At 48.6% G+C, this 15,865-nt stretch overlaps 1 protein-coding gene across 4 annotated transcripts in view; it reads right to left on the bottom strand.

The window, feature by feature from the left end:
* The window catches only part of PAX5 (paired box 5), a 195,319-nt gene that overhangs the window by 39,155 nt on the left and 140,299 nt on the right, over nucleotides 1-15,865 (bottom strand). For all 4 annotated transcript variants that reach the window (XM_077912552.1, XM_077912554.1, XM_077912553.1 and 1 more), the window contains one exon: nucleotides 7,357-7,458. In XM_077912552.1, the coding sequence (XP_077768678.1) occupies nucleotides 7,357-7,458 (102 nt within the window). The remainder of the gene's footprint in view (nucleotides 1-7,356; nucleotides 7,459-15,865) is intronic.

Genomic DNA, 15,865 nt, shown 5'->3' on the forward strand with positions numbered 1-15,865 from the left:
AATAATCTCTTAAAATTTTTTTAATGATTCTTGGGACACCTGGGTGGCTCAGCGGTTGAGCATCTGCCTTCAGCCCAGGGCGTGATCCTGGAGTCCCGGGATCGAGTCCCACATCGGGCTTCCTGCATGGAGCCTGCTTCTTTCTCCCTCTGCCTCTCTCTGTCTCTCATGAATAAATAAATAAAATATTAAAAAAAATTTTTTTAATGATTCTTAAAAACAATAGGCAAGGGTGACTCAGACGGAGCTCGTGCATAGCCAGACAGCGATCAGTGTTGAAGCCATACTCCCTCCATTGTACCCCTCACTTTCCTTGAGGAACTCCCTCTCTCTCTCTCTGGGCCAGAGCTTGGCCCCAGCGCTCCTGAACTGCGTTGTTACCTGCTGAGGGCCTTGCCTGGATGTCTGTTTGGCCTCTAAAAGTTGACAACTCAAATCCCAATCTTGCTGGCCACCAGCCTCCTCCTTTTCAACCAGCTCCCTTTCCTGCCAACGTAATTTACCCAGATGTGGGCTAGCTGGGCCACGCTCCACCCACGTCAACCCACCCTAGCCACTGGGCTCAACTCCTGCTCCATCCCGAAGCCCCTGCCCTCCTTTCAGTTGGCCAACAACATACAGATCCTGCAACAGGAGACCCTTCTCAATGTTACAGATCCTGCAACAGGAAACCTTTCTCAATGGAACTAACCCCAGGTGCCTCTCCTTGTCTTCAAAGTGTGCCTCCACTCCTGCTTGGCAACACTCTTTGTGACTGGATTCTTTGTTTCTCCCATTGATCCGTGGGCTCCATGGGCCATTGAACTCTGCTGGAGAGTCCTCAACCTGATACCAGCATAGATCAGGCCCACTGCAGGCATGCCAGCTAGGTGTCTTTTCTCAGCACCACACCCAGCTCAGAGCCCTGAATGAACAACAGTCATCGTCATCATCATCAACACTTGCATGGCACTTATTATATGCTAGATAAAATTCTAAGCATATTACATAAATTACATCTTGTAATGCTCCCTTTCATTTCCATCACTCCCATTTTATAGATGAGGAGGAAACAGGACACAAAGAAGTTATGCAGCTTGCCTCAAGTCACGCAGCTGGTGAGAAATAGGATGGTGATTCAAAACCAGGCGATCCGGCTCCAGGGTCCATGCTTATAACCACCCAGCCTCCCTAGTGCACCCTGTGGCTGGGAACTGGGACACAGCAGCGAACAGAATAGACAGCTTTGTGTGCTGCACAGCCCTTGTATACTTGCACAGAGCTGAGGGGAAAGCAGATGAGGAAGGCATAAACCACTAAGTAAATTCCTTCACTTGTGCTTAGTATCGTGAATGAAAAGAACAGGAGACTTTGTGAGAGGAGTGATGGGGGTCCTGGTTTAGATGGTGTGGTAGGCTGGGGATCCCTGGATGGCTCAGTGGTTTAGCGCCTGCCTTCGGTCCAGGGCGTGATCCTGGAGTCCTGGGATCAAGTCCCACATCAGGCTCCCTGAATGGAGCCTGCTTCTCCCTCTGCCTGTGTCTCTGCCTCTCTCTCTGTGTCTCTCATGAATAAATAAATAAAATCTTAAAAAAAAATAGATGGTGTGGTAGGCAGAATAATGCCCCACCACCATCACCAAAGAGGTCTATATCCTAATCCCTGGAACCTGTGAGCATGGCAGGCTATATATAGCAAAGGGGAACTGCCAATTAGCTGGAAGCTAAGGAGATTACCCTGCATTATCTGGGTGGGTCCCATAAAATCCCATGAGTCCTTATAAGTGGAAGGGGGAGGCCAGAGAGAAAAGTAGAAAGATGGCATCACAATAAAGATTCAGCCTGACATTGCCAGCTTTGAAGATAAAGCACTGGGGCCACGAACCAAGGAATGCACGGAGTATCAACACACTGGAAAGGCAAGAAGACAGTTCTCTCCTGGGGCCTCCGGGAGGAACACAGCCCGGCCAACACCCTGACTTTAGCCCACCGAGATTCATTTTGGGCTTCTGACCTCCAGAACCATAAGGTGATGAATTTATGTTTTAAGTCACTAGTTTGTGGTCACAGATTACATGAGCAATAGGAAATTACTATGCATTTGGTTACTGGGAAGGGTGCTCTGAGGTGAGACCCACAGCCGGGAGAGGGCTGGTCTGTAAGAGCAGCAGAGAGGGGCTGAGAAGCTGCGCCTGCCTCTCATTCCTTCTGCCAGAGTCCAGTGGGCATCTGCCTGCCCATCTCTCCCTGTTGATCCATACCTCCTCACTGGCCTCAGGTTCCTGTTCTATCCACCTTCACCCCCTTCTTTATGAAAATAAAAGCCATCAGTTAATTGAGAAATTTACTTTTTTAAAAGATTTTATTTCTTTATTCATGAGAGACACAGAGATACCTAGGCAGAGGGAGAAGCAGGCTCCCTGCAGGGAGCCCAATATGGGACTCGATCCCAGGACTCTGGGATCATGCCTTGAGCTGAAGGCAGATGCTCGATAACTGAGCCATCCAGGTGCCCCAAACTGAGCAATTTAACTGAAAAGCACCTAGAAATGATGTACACCAATCCATGGCAAGTGCAGTGCCCAGGCCAGGAGGAACTTGCTGTGCTCCTTCTAGGGCCTCCAATAAGCTTCTTGTCTGCTGCAGCCCAAGGGAGGCAAATAGGACGTGGTCAAGATTTCCTGGCACTCTGGCCTAAAGCTCCTAAAGGGGCAGCAGAAAGATGGCACATCCCTGATTGGGTCATCTCAAATACGGTTTCCTGACTGCTTAGACTAACTGAAGCCAAAGGGAGCCTAGAAATTTTAAGAGTTTCAAATGCCATGTCGGTATCTGTTAGCTTGTACAAATATCGCCAGGCAGGAATCAAGTACTTCTACCGATCAAGACACTATGGAATCTTTGGTGCAAAACTTTTCGTATTTGCTAGGAATTGATGAAAATAAAACTGAACTGTGTCCACTCTAAGCTGATGTGTGCCCTCTTTGCTTTATTCAGTGTAAGTGATCAATATACAGATTTTGCAGAAATGGAATCAACAAATACCAGAGAAGATTAAGAAGACTCATTATGCACACATGGGAAGGCCTTGGAGCGGGAAATGTCATACAATGAACACCCCGATGGCGGAATCAGGACTGAAAATACAGAGTCCAAGCCAACAAGATGGCATTTAATACGGAAAAAACATAATGCCTATTTTTCTCAGGGCCAAAAGTTCAACTGCCCAAGTACCCTCTGGAGGCAGTTCCTCCTCAAGGTGTCCTAAAAGCAAACTTTATACGTGCAAGTCTTCCCTTAAAAGAAAAGGAGGCAGCCAAATTTCCTAAAACCTAGCATGGAAAAAAACAACTTAGAAGATCTCTAGGTTCCCACTGCATTTGCTGCTAGGGGAGGCAGGGCGACTGTTCCATATAGTGAAACAGACCATTACCATGTTACAGCTTCAGACCAATGCAGGTTAAACAATCTCTTACAGCCTTGCTCAATCTGTTTCTCCAAACTGTACCAACTCCACACTGGCTGTGTTGAAGGCTGTGAAATGGTATCGCCTTTAGCACAGCCACAGTCAATGAACATCTCCCAGATTCAGAAGCCCAAGAGATACTGGATCAGAAGTCTGAACAGGGACACCTGGGTGGCTCAGTGGTTGAGAGGCTGCCTTCGGTACAGGGCATGATCCCAGGTCCAGGGATCGAGTCCCACATGGGGCTCCCTGCGAGGCACTTGCTTCTCCCTCGGTCTCTGCCTTTTTCTGTTTTTTCATGAATAAATAAATAAAATATTTAAAAAAGGGGGATCCTAGAGTGGCTCAGCAGTTTAGCACCTGCCTCCGGTCCAGGGTGGGATCCTGGGGTCCCAGGATCGAGTCCCACATTGGGCTCCCTGCATGGAGCCTGCTTCTCCCTCTCTCTCTCTCTCTCTCTCTCTCTCTCTCTCTCATTCTCATGAATAAAATAAAATAAAATAAAATAAAATAAAATAAAATAAAATAAAATAAAATAATTTTTAAAAAGTCTGAACAAAGTTGAAATCCCCAAACAGGTTGTGGTCTATCCATGCCCTAATCTCTAGAACCTGTGAATGTTACTTATATGGACCAAAAAAAAGGGAGGGAGGAATGGGGGAGGGGGTTCCCTTTATAGATGTGATTAAGGATTTTAAGATGGGAAGATGGATCCCTGGGGGGCTCAGCGGTTGAGCGTCTGCCTTCAGCCCAGGGCATAATCCTAGAGTCCCAGGATCAAGTCCCATGTCGGGCTCCCAGCGTGGAGCCTGCTTCTCCCTCTGCCTGTGTCTCTGCCTCTCTCTCTGTGTCTCTCATGAATAAATAAATTTAATCTTAAAATAAAATGGGTAGAGTATCCTGGATTATTCAGGCGGGCCCTATGTATCTAACCAAAAAGGGAAACTTGACCCTTTCTGTGCTGTGAAGGTGGAAGAGAGAGACCCACAGGAAGGGATCTTTCCCTAGAACCTCCAGAGGGAGCACAACCCTCAGCTCCAGGACTGTGCGACAAGTCATAGGAGCTAATCCACAGTTTAATATTCATTTTCCCTGCCCCCTTCCCCTGCCACCACACACAAAAGGACCTATTATGTGCTAGAGGACTGTGAGGAGTACAGAAGACAAAGCAGAGGGCATGGCCTTCATGACTCACCATCCAGTGGTATAGCTAACTGGGCCACAAACATGCTGGGCCATGGGGTATAGCAAAGCCAAGTACCAAGCAGCCCCCAGAGGGGGGCAACACCATAGGGCTTCATGGGCAGGTGATGTTTCTACTTAGCCTGAAGGGTAAAGTTGGATCCCAACAGGCAGAGGAAGGAAATAGTATAAACCAAGGTCAAACAGACCAAAGAGTGACACTGATCGATAAGAATGTGGGGCGTGGGGGGAACCAGGGAGCGGTCAGGAGAGGGGTGAGCTGGGACAGCTGACCAGAAAGGTAAGCTGAGGCCAGATCACGTGATGCCTGAATGGCAGGCCCAAGACCCCTCTGCTGTGAGGTGGGCCCTCTTTGCTGTGTGCCAGCCCTGGGGGCCCCATGCCGGTGGGCCAGCAGTGCCCCATGCAGCCATTTCAAAAACAGCTTTGGCGATCATACTGGCAAGGAATCCCAAAGATGTGATAGAGTTTGGACCCTGAGAACAGGAACTAAGGGCCATGGCCCCAGAGCATGGAGTCCCAACCCTGACATTGGGTCTGGAAGCGAATGAGTACCCGGGCTGTATGAGAAGAGAAAGCAAAAGGAGAAGAAAGGGAGAGAGTGGGAGGCAGAACGGGGGCTCCCAGCCAACATGCTGGTGTTCCTCCCTCCACATCGTGGACCCTCCCTCCATGCCAGGGGACCTCGCCAGCAGGCCCACCCTGTGGTAGCACCTGTCCGCTGGCTTGCTCAGGCCTGTGATTCCTGCTGCTGCAGTTACGAGGCGGGAAATCGCCGTGGGTTCCCACTGGGAGTTCCACCGCCCACGGCCATTTGTATCTTGAGCCCAGTTATTAGGGCTGGAGAAATCACGAGGGACGGGGACAGGGCAGGCTCTGTTTGGATAAACTCAACAAAGCTCAGCCGCTTCTCTGAACTTGGCCTCCTTGGGGTGTGCAGTGGGAAGCCAGCGAGGCCAGGTGGGTGGTCTCAGCCTTACCTGCCAGAGTGCCCTTGGGGGAGGGCCTGGGGCGGCTGCCTGGCCCTCGGCCATCCCCATGGCCATCCCCATCCGTGAGCAGCTTGGTGATGGAGTGAGAGCACACAGACGCAGCGCAGTAAAGGGAAGGACCCAGATTCAAGCCTCCCACCTGCAAGCTGTGCCGCCTTGGGCGATTCCCTAACTGCTCTGAGTCTCAGCTTCCCCTTTTGGAAAAATGGGGATTCGATTCCTACCCAGCTTCCTTCAGAGAGTTGGAACAATAAAGGGTTCCTGGGAAAGCACTCTGCCTTTTGCAAAGTGCTATAGAAGCGTGAGGGGCTGTTAGGGGGAAGGACCTGGACTCCATCTCCTGAGAATAGGGGTGGGAAGTGGTCTGGGTCCCCCCTGGCCTCTGTTGGCCCTGTGCATACTATCTCCCTATGCTCTGCCAGTATCCCATCCGGCCAGCAGGAAGGCAAAGGCTCTTTGCAGGTGTGAACCTGGCAGGCCTCCCTGGCACTGGGGAGGCCCAGGGCAACAGTACACGCAGAGGCCATTTCCCATATGTCTCATATTTAAAAGTCATAAATCAAGCTAACAAACCGTTAAATGAAATATGCTCTGTCCTCCTACCTTATTAAATACATCTTTGTAACAACCTGGAAGGCCAGGAGTGAATTGAGAATTCTGGGACTCCTTTGCATCTGTGCCAGGACCTGGCTGCACGTGGAAAGCCCAACCAGGCTGTAATTTGCCCTGCTTCCCTTCTCAGACCTAGGTTCTCTCATCATCCTACGGGGACTCATGTGTCGGTGTGAACACCCAGTCTCAGACTCAGTTCTGTCCATCCCCCACCCATCCTCGGGCCCGAGCCGCACATGCCCGTGACATGGGCTGAGGAAGAGACTGGAAGAGGCATGAGGTTATCTGAGCGGGACCCCTAGGATGGGCTAGAAGGAGGAGCTTCAGCACCAGGTAAATGATTCAGAACAACAAACAATACTGACCCTTAAAAGAAGTTTAACAACATCCAATCCGGTCCTAATATCCCCCCTGATTTTTTTAAACATCTTTGAAAAAATGATACTTTGGGTTTCCCTGCAATGCTCATGCCCTTAGTACATAGAAAGCCAGCACCATGAGAATGTGTCGTCTTTCCCCACACCATCCTACAATGGAAGGAATATGGTGCCAACTTTCTAAAATGTCTTTAAAGAAACTGATACATTGCTGGCCCGAGGGGATGAGGTTTCTGTGGCCACAGGGTATTCAGTTTAGAATCAAGTGACAAACCCACCAGCCAACACCCCATGTGCCCTGAGCACATGGTCCTCAACCCCAAGGAGTAAGGCTGCTGAGAACACCTGGGCCCACCCCCAGGGAGCCTCCTGGTGTTCACCTCACACGAGTTGGCGGGGGGGGGGGGGGGGGGGGGGAGGATGGAGGAGGACCCCCTACTGAGCACTGGCCGGGAAACCTCTGGCCAGGTCCCGCACCCCTCTGTGTTCAGACTATCTTGTGGCCGCCAAGGGGCCGTTTGAGTGACAGTCAAGGCCCCCCCTTTCTGGGTTCATGCTGGCCCCACTAAGGCCCAGCTGCGGAGAAAGAGACTGAGAGTGCAGACCTCTGCCTCATTTATTCAGGTCCACTTCTCAGAAGCATAGAGGTCACCCAGGCTGTTTGGGGGGAAGCCCCCCCGAAACCCCGTCCACTGCCTGCTGTGGAGACGCCAGCAGTGCAAACTCACCAGGCACCATCCCTGTCAGCGTCGGTGCTGAGTAGCTGCCCTGTCCGGCGGGGGGGACGTGCGGAGGGTACCCGGGGAGGGTCGTGCTCGCCAAGTCACGGCCTGAGGAATCAAAGCAACAAATCACGGGGTGAGTGTCTCCGCGGCCAGCCGCTCATGTCCACGGCTCCTGGGACATCTGCACATTTGTCACGTCTGGGCGCCAAACGCCAGTGTGCCCCACCTCCCTCCCGTCACTCATGCATGCAAACACATGCACGTGCACACACACACACACACACACACACACACACACACACACACACACACACCTCCAGCCACCCTGGCTCCACTCAGCAGGAACCCAGGACAGCTCGGCTGCTTCCCTGGGGAAATGGAGCTCAGGCCAGCTCACCTTGCGAGAGCTGAAGTAGCACTCGGACTTCTCTCCCCCTCCACGAACCTTTGCTTCTGCTGTGCCTCTGCGCAAAGCACCCTCTCCTCCAGCTTCACGCAGCCGCCAAACACCACCGACCTTTGGAGGCCAGCCCAAACACCTCCCTCCTCCCACTCCACCTCCCTCCTCAGACCCTACCGCTGTGTATCTGGTCCTTACTAAATCCTGCCTCCCTTGGCCCAGAGCTAGTCATTCACCCAACAAAGGCGCAGGAAGTGTACCTCCTCGTACCAGCCACTGTTCTGGGCCCTGGGACGTGGAGATTAAGGCCTCGGCCATTGGGAGCAGACACTCTGGTGGGTATGTGTTCACCTCTTTGCAGGCTGCCAGCTTCTGGAGGGCAGGGGTGACACCTCATTTATCCACCATCGGGCCTGGCACCCGGTAGGCCCTGAGTAAACGCAGAACGAACGGAGTGTCCAAATGTGCTGGGTTTCATGCTGTGTGGGAGAAACCCCAGGAAGCAGAACTCTGTAAGGAGATGGCACCGAGAAAGTGTAAGGAAAGTGGAACCTTGACCTCCTCTCAATGTGGGCACCAAAGACTGGGTGAGGGCAGCTCCTGACCATGAAGAGCCAAGCCAGGTCCCAGGAACCTCTTCTGAGGCCCAGGGGCATGGTGCAGGCATTACCACAGGTAGCTGACTCTGAGCTCAGCCCCACTAGCAGGTGGCCCAAGGAGAGAGCACCTCTGAACAGCACTCCCCAAAGAATCCAAGCCAGCACAAGGTATGGGCTGTGACTATTCCCCAGATAAACCAACAGCCTTTCCAGTGCCAGTTATTCAAAGGCTGTCCAGCCAACAGCCAGAAGCTGCCTCATTTCACAGGGTTCCCCTTACCTTCCAGAACCTTATGAAACGGCAGGCATGTGGCTCCCCCCTTCCCTCTGCTCACCACCTCCCTGGCTTGGGATTGGGCATCTCAGCTTGTGATAAGCATCACTCATGTTTCTTCATTTATAATAAAGGTGATTTAAGAAGGTTTTCTCCCCAGCCCTCTCCTGCCTCCTGCCATCCTCCTCTGAGCCAGCCCTCACGGCCCTCTGTGGCAGCTCCTCTCTCCAGAAAGTAAACTCCAGAGTCAAGTATTTGTACAAGGTCAGAAAGGCAGAAGCCCACAAATATTTGTCAAGTGAATGAAAGAAGCGGCCCTGCTGGAGCAGCAAGAGCTTTCTGGAGCCCATAAGGGTCCCTCCGTTTGCAGTCAAGAATTGGTGAAGGGAGGGCCCTTGAAGCTCTTCTTAGCCAACCCCTGTTGCCATTCTGTGGATGGAAAAGCTGAGACCCACGGTGGGTGGGGAGTAACTGGCTCAGATCCCACAGGGAGCAGGAGGCAGAGCAGGTACTTGAGCTCACATTTCGTAACATCAGCCCAGGACCCTCCTCTACCTTAAGCAGCATCATGGTAGAGGTGGGAAGAGCACTCACACCCGACACACAGCCCTCTCCACACCGTCACAGAGATTTGGTGACCCGAGGGCTGCTAAAAAGGGTAACTGAGGAGCCAGAGTGAGCCTAAGAGTCAGACTAATTGGTACAAGGCTGTGAGACATGCAGAGAAAATAACCATGGCTGGAGCTCTGATAGGCTGTGGAGCTCCAGCCCCAGCACTGCCCCAGGCTCACACCCCTGATGATGACAACAAACCATAAATGCAATGACAGAGGTCACATGTTTAGCCACTCCCTCCACTGCCATGGACATACACCTGGCTATGCTCTGACCATGAGTCCAGAGGATCCACGTATCTCTCGGCTGAGACACCCAGGCTCAGGCCACACTGTCACCATTGCTTATTGGCTCTGGCATGCAGAAGAAAATTCAACTTTGCAGGTTTTGTGGATATGTGTGTAGGCATAGGAGCCAGGACCACAACAGAGAGAGGCCAAATCTGTCTCCTGAAAGATAGAGGGCATTATCCTGATAGGAGGCAGCCTGGTGCAGGAAGTTCAAGGGAGCCAAGCCTCATAAGGCCCACATCTGGTTGCCTGAGATGGGAAACAGGGTCTTAGGAAGAAAAAGGGCTGGACCAGGGACACTCAGCTGATTTGAGGCAAGGCTAGGACTGGAAAGCAGCTCTCCTGCCCCTAGGACTAGATTCTTTCTTCAACAAGAGTTTGTGCCTTTGGTCAGAACCCCAACAGTTTCTGCCAGTGTTACACATGCTTTAAAACCTTGACCCCTAAAGCAGAAAATGCAATGCTTCACTAAAGCACTCAACTCAAGAAGCCAGATAAAAAAATAAAATGGGGTACTTGAATGGCTCCCAGTAGGTTAAGTGTCCAACTCTTGACTTCAGCTCAGGTCATGATCTCAGGGTCTTGATATCAAGTCCCACACTGGGCTCCATGCTGGCCATAGAGCCTGCTTAAGATTGTCTCTCTTCCTCTGCCTCTCTCCCTCTTTCCCTCTCTAACAACAACAACATCATCATCAACAACAACAAAGTAATGAAATGAACTAGGGAAAACAGGAGGAAGGAACCGATAAAGAAAAAGTAAAAGAGAAAGAATTAGGAAACAGAGAAAAGCAGATACAACAATAAATGCACCCAAAAATTATTATTGGAAAAGACCAGTAAGACAGACAAACCTAGGGCAAGATCCAAAAAGGAAGATGCAAATATCAAGAAAAGGAATGAGGAGAAGGTACAACCAGAAGCATAGGAGAGATGATATTAAAAAAAGCAAAGATACTCTACACTAATAAATGTGGACATCTCAACAGGAGGGACAATTTTCTAGGGAAACATGAATTACCAAAATTAACTCAAGAAGGAGAGAACACGAACAGCCCAATCACTTTGGCAGAAATAGAAAATTCTTTTTTTAAAATTATTTTTTAATATACGATGTCCATTTAGCTTTCAGGCAAGTATCTTCTCTGTTTTTGTTTGGGGCAAGTTCTTTTAAACCTTCAAAGGACACATACTTTTGTTATTAAACTGTTCCAGGATATATAAAGCTGAAGAAAATCTTCCCAATTCATTTTTTCCAAGCTAGCATAATCCTGATATGAAAACATAACAAAGATGTTTCAAAAATGAAAATTAAGGGCTAGTGTCACAATTTATTAATATCCATGCAAAAAATCTACGGTCTCATTGATCAAACAATATTAGAAAGAATAATATTCCATGAACAAATAAAGTTGATTCCAAGTATGCAAGGATGATTCAGTATTAAAGCCCTGGTTGGAAAATCATAGTAATGGATCAAAAGTTGAAACCGTATGATTATATCAAAGCTGTGGGAAAGGCATTGGCTAAAATTCAATACTAATTCCTTGCAATACCTCTTGGTAAATAAGAATTGAAATATACTTCTTTGATCTGGTACTGATCTTAAATTTTGAGTCAACGTCATACTTAATTGGTGAAATACTTGTAACATTCTTTATTAAAATCAAAAACTAAAAAAAGTTTTAGCCAGTACAAGAAGAAAAGATAGAGATCCAAGAGGAATTAAGCACTGTGAGTGGGGAAAACACCAAAATGATCATTAGCTGGGGAGATTGTGAGCCTGGAAAATTAGTTCATCTACTAGAACCAGTGACAAGGTTTGGTGAGACAGCTGGGTAATGGATACCTAGAATCAATATCTTTCTAGATTCAGTAGCTCCCTACCACCTATCCAATCAAGTGCAGATTTTTCAGGTTGGCTTCCAAAGCCCTCCTCTGTCTGTGCCCCCAACCTATGAACCTTCCAGCCTCATCAACCCTGACTTCCCCCAGGGCCCTTCCCCAAACCTGCTCTGCCCTACCCCATCCCCACACCACCTGTGCTCATGCTGTTCCCTTTCTCACTGCCCTTCTCTCATTCAATTCAACATTGCATTCAATCTCCAAATTCTGCTGGCAAGAGTCCGTTCCTCTTCTGCAGGTCCTTCTGCTCCCCACCCTGTCCCTGTGCAAAGGGAGCATCATGTCAGGGGAACAGATAAGCTGGGGGTGGTGTTCATGATGAGAAGACAGCACTTACTTACCAGACACTCTTTGACATGCGTTAACTCATTTTATCACCCTGTCAACTCCGTGAGCCTCAAACAATGATCATGCCCAGAACTGAGGAATGGAGAGATTAAATAACTTGCCTAAGGTTACCCTGCTAGGAGGAGACAGAGCGGAGATTTGAACCCAGGTGCCCAGGCTCCAGCCTGAGCTGCTTCGGTGGCAGCAGGGGGTGGGTGTGTGGGTGAGAAGGAGCCTCGAAGGAGGATGGAGAACTAGGAGGTTCAATTATTCAGGTTAGCAGCTGAAAGTGGTGAGCAGGTTGGAGCGAGGGAGAGAGTATGGGGCGTCAAAGACAGGCTGCTAGAGTCAGGATAGAAAGTGGTTGTCAGTGCCCATTGGGGCAGAAACTCACCAATATTAGTCCGCCAGACTACCTAGACACGTGCTCCAGGGGGTGGGGCCGCACGGTGCCTGGCATGTAGCGAGTGCTCAGCACTCTCGGTGGGGAAGCAGGACACAAAGCCCATCCAGGACCCATTTATTGGTCTTGCTACTTAAGAAACTGCTGTGGAACTCTGAGCAAGCCCCTCCACTCAGAGCCTCAGTTTTTCCCAAATTTAAAAGAAAGCTCTTAACTCAATACTCTCCAAGAGTCCCCAAAGCTCATCCTGGTCTCTGTGTGCATATACCCAAAGGATAATTCAGCTCTGAGTAGATTTTTCTGCTCTAAGGTCCCACTGCACCCCAGCTCTGGAACCTCGGCAATCAATTCTGTAATGTAATGTAATCCTGTTGCCTGGAGGGCTAATATGCCCTCCTTAGGACAATGGCAGGCAGTTCTCTGAGCTTCTAGCCTCAGTGGGGGCTTGGATCAGCTCCAGCAAGGGTTCAGGCCCTGGCCACCACACCATGAATTCATGCCATTCCCAGTCCCTCCTTTCAGGCCATTAGAGTGGCAGCGAGCAAAGTGAGGACCTGACAAATGGCTATCCTACAAATAACCTTGCCTCTGAGTTCCCTGTTGCTGGAGAATTCCTTTGCATTGCCCATAGCTCCAATTTCACCCAGCAAATGTCCCTACGATCAAAGGCTTGTGCTGCATTTACCTTCCTTGGACTGGCCATAAAAGCAGAGTCTGAGTTATCACTTGTGGTGAACAGCAAAGGGAAAGACAGACTGTGTCTATGACATCTCCAGCCTCCTGAGCCCTCCTACTCTGTGCCAGACACTGGGATAGGCTGTTCATGAACATTATTCCATTTAATCCTCACAAACTTAAAAAGTTCCAATAAACTTAATGAGATCTTATGGGGAAGTCACAGGGAGGCTGACTGCAGGTCAATATAGAAAGGAAGGTAGCAGAATATGGCAATTAAGAGCACCCAGTCTGGGGGTACCTGGGTGGTTCAGTCTGTTAAGCGTCTGCCTTTGGCTCAGGACATGAACTCAGGGTCCTGGGATGGAGCCCCTCATCAGGCTCCCTGTTCAGTGGGGAGCTTGCTTCTCACTCTCCCTCAGTTCCTCCCCCTACTCATGTTCTCTCTCTTTTTCTCTCTCAAATAAATAAATAAATAAAATCTTTAAAAAAGAAAAAAAAAAAAAAGAGTATCCAGTCTGCCCAGGCTTTGATCCTTGCTTTACCACTTACTAGATATGCAGCCTTGAGAGGGTTTCTTAACCCTTCTGAGCCTACATTTCCTCATCTGTAAAATGAGGATAATAGTAGCCAACACTTATTTAGAGCAAACAGTAGTTAACACTTAGAAAGCCAGACACACTCAAACTCATTGATTCCCACAATAACTCTATTCGAGAGCTACCTATTATCCCTATTTTAGGGAGGGGGAAACCAAGGCATAGAAAGTTCCAGTGTCTGGCCACAGTCACACAGCTGGTAAGTAAGGAAGCCAGGTTTTTTTTTTTTTTAATTTTTATTTATTTATGATAGTCACACACAGAGAGAGAGACGGGCAGAGACACAGGCAGAGGGAGAAGCAGGCTCCATGCAGGGAGCCCAACATGGGATTTGATCCTGGGTCTCCAGGATCGCGCCCTGGGCCAAAGGCAGGCGCCAAACCGCTGCGCCACCCAGGGATCCCAAGGAAGCCAGGTTTTAAAAGCAGCCAGTCTGGCTGGCAAGTTTGCACTCTCCACCCTCACACTGTGCCACCCGGCACTGGTAACAGTAACACGCCTCTTCCACGGGGTGCTATAAGGAGTCAGTGAGATGGTCATGCCCAGCATGCAGCATGTGCTAGCCCACAGCAAGCACCTGCAGAAGACTGAATTGTGGGCTCCAACCCCTCAACCCACGGTGATAACCGTCCTCTTGAAAAAAGAAATGGTAATCTGACACCAAAAATGTAGGGAAAGCATATTATTTATTAAATATTAAACTTTTTCAGACCGGGGAAATTCAGTTTTATGAAAAAATAAAAAGAAACTTCCTCCTATTAGAGGCACAGTGTGCTTGTTGACCCCTTTAGTTCGGGCTCAGCCATGTGCTTTGCTTTGGCTGATAGGATGTTAGCAGACATTCAGCAAGCAGAAGCCTGTTATATGCTGGGTGTCCCAACACCATGAGAATAGGCCCTGGCTAGCCAGCTGCCAAGAGAAAGGAGTCATGGGGAGCCCAGATGGACTAGCCTACAAATGGAGCCAAGCCCAGCTTTGATTAGCCAACCCCCAGGTACATGAACAAGAATAAATGATTGTTGTTTTAAGCCCCAAATGTTGGGGTGGTTTGCTAAGCAGCAGTATTGTGGCAATAGCTGATTGACACAGGACTTCATAAATGTTAGCTGTTCTTGTTTTCATTGTTATTCTCTGCTTGAGAATACTCTGCCTGGGACTTTCTAAGGACATCTGTCTAAAGCTGAGCAGAAGATGGACATCATCTGGTGGGAACCCACAAAGTAAATTTAACCCTCACCTTTGCTTTGATGCCTAAAAGGATTCTCCTGACACTGAGCTGAGGATTCTATGACCCTGGAGTGTATGAGCACTTTCCCCCTCTCAGTCCCTGCCCTAAACATTTCAGGCATGTCTCCAGGGCTGGGGGTTTTAACAACCGGCCCACACAAGACAACGAAGATGCTATTGCTCCTTTGCGCTCTAATTCAGGCCTCTAGACTCAATGGGATGCCAGAATCGATGCTTCTGAAATCAATATGACTTCAATACACATATTTATATCTTTTTTTTTTTTTTTTGCTAAGGAAGAAATGATTTATTTATATCATTTGCAATGGCACTGAATCTTATTGATGGCATGTAAAACATTTGCACACAGTGATTTAGGTTTGTAACATAAGTCTTCCTATTAACAGCACACAAGTACATCCTGGACAATTCATGTGTTGCTTCCTCTTTCCAGAGAGAATGATCAAGACTTGGCCTTGGTCAATGAGTCCATATAGCAATGGCCTTAGAAATGAGTCCATACAGATCTTCTGTCAATACAAAAGTCTTTGAGATAGACTTAGTTTAAAATAACTCACTCTTTTCAACCCCAAGTGGAAGGAACCTATCCCTATATGAATGAGGAAACTGAGGTTCAGAAATGAGTTTTGACTGACCTAAGGTTGCAGAGTAAGTGGTAGAAGAGGGACTTCAACTTACGACACATGACTTCTAGTTAAATGCTATTCTTGAAGGATTACTCAAAATGCCCCCCTCAAAGGGACAAACCCTGCCAGATGTTTTTTTTTCCTGCCAGATGTTAAAACAGTCTACAAAGCCTTCATGATTAAAGGTGTGATACTAGCACATGAATAGATAGAAAGCCAGTGGAACCAAATAGAAAGTCTAGAAATAGACCTAACTATATATGGAAATCTAACATACAACAAAGGTAGGATTGCAAATCATTTGAGCAAATACAGACTTTTTATTTAATGGTGTTAGGATGACTGGAGAGCCATTTTTGAAAAAAGATAAAATTGATGGATTCTTCATACTATATACCAGAATAAACACCAAATGAATCTGAGATATAAATGTAAAAAATAGGAGCACCTGGGTGGCTCAGTCAGTTAAGCATCTGTCTTCAGCTCAGGGTCCTGGAATCAAGCCCTACATCTGGCTCCCTGCTCACAGGGAACTTGTTTCTCCCTCTCCTC

Source organism: Canis aureus, chromosome 10 (assembly GCF_053574225.1).
Source record: "Canis aureus isolate CA01 chromosome 10, VMU_Caureus_v.1.0, whole genome shotgun sequence".
Classification (NCBI taxonomy): Eukaryota; Metazoa; Chordata; class Mammalia; order Carnivora; family Canidae; genus Canis; species Canis aureus.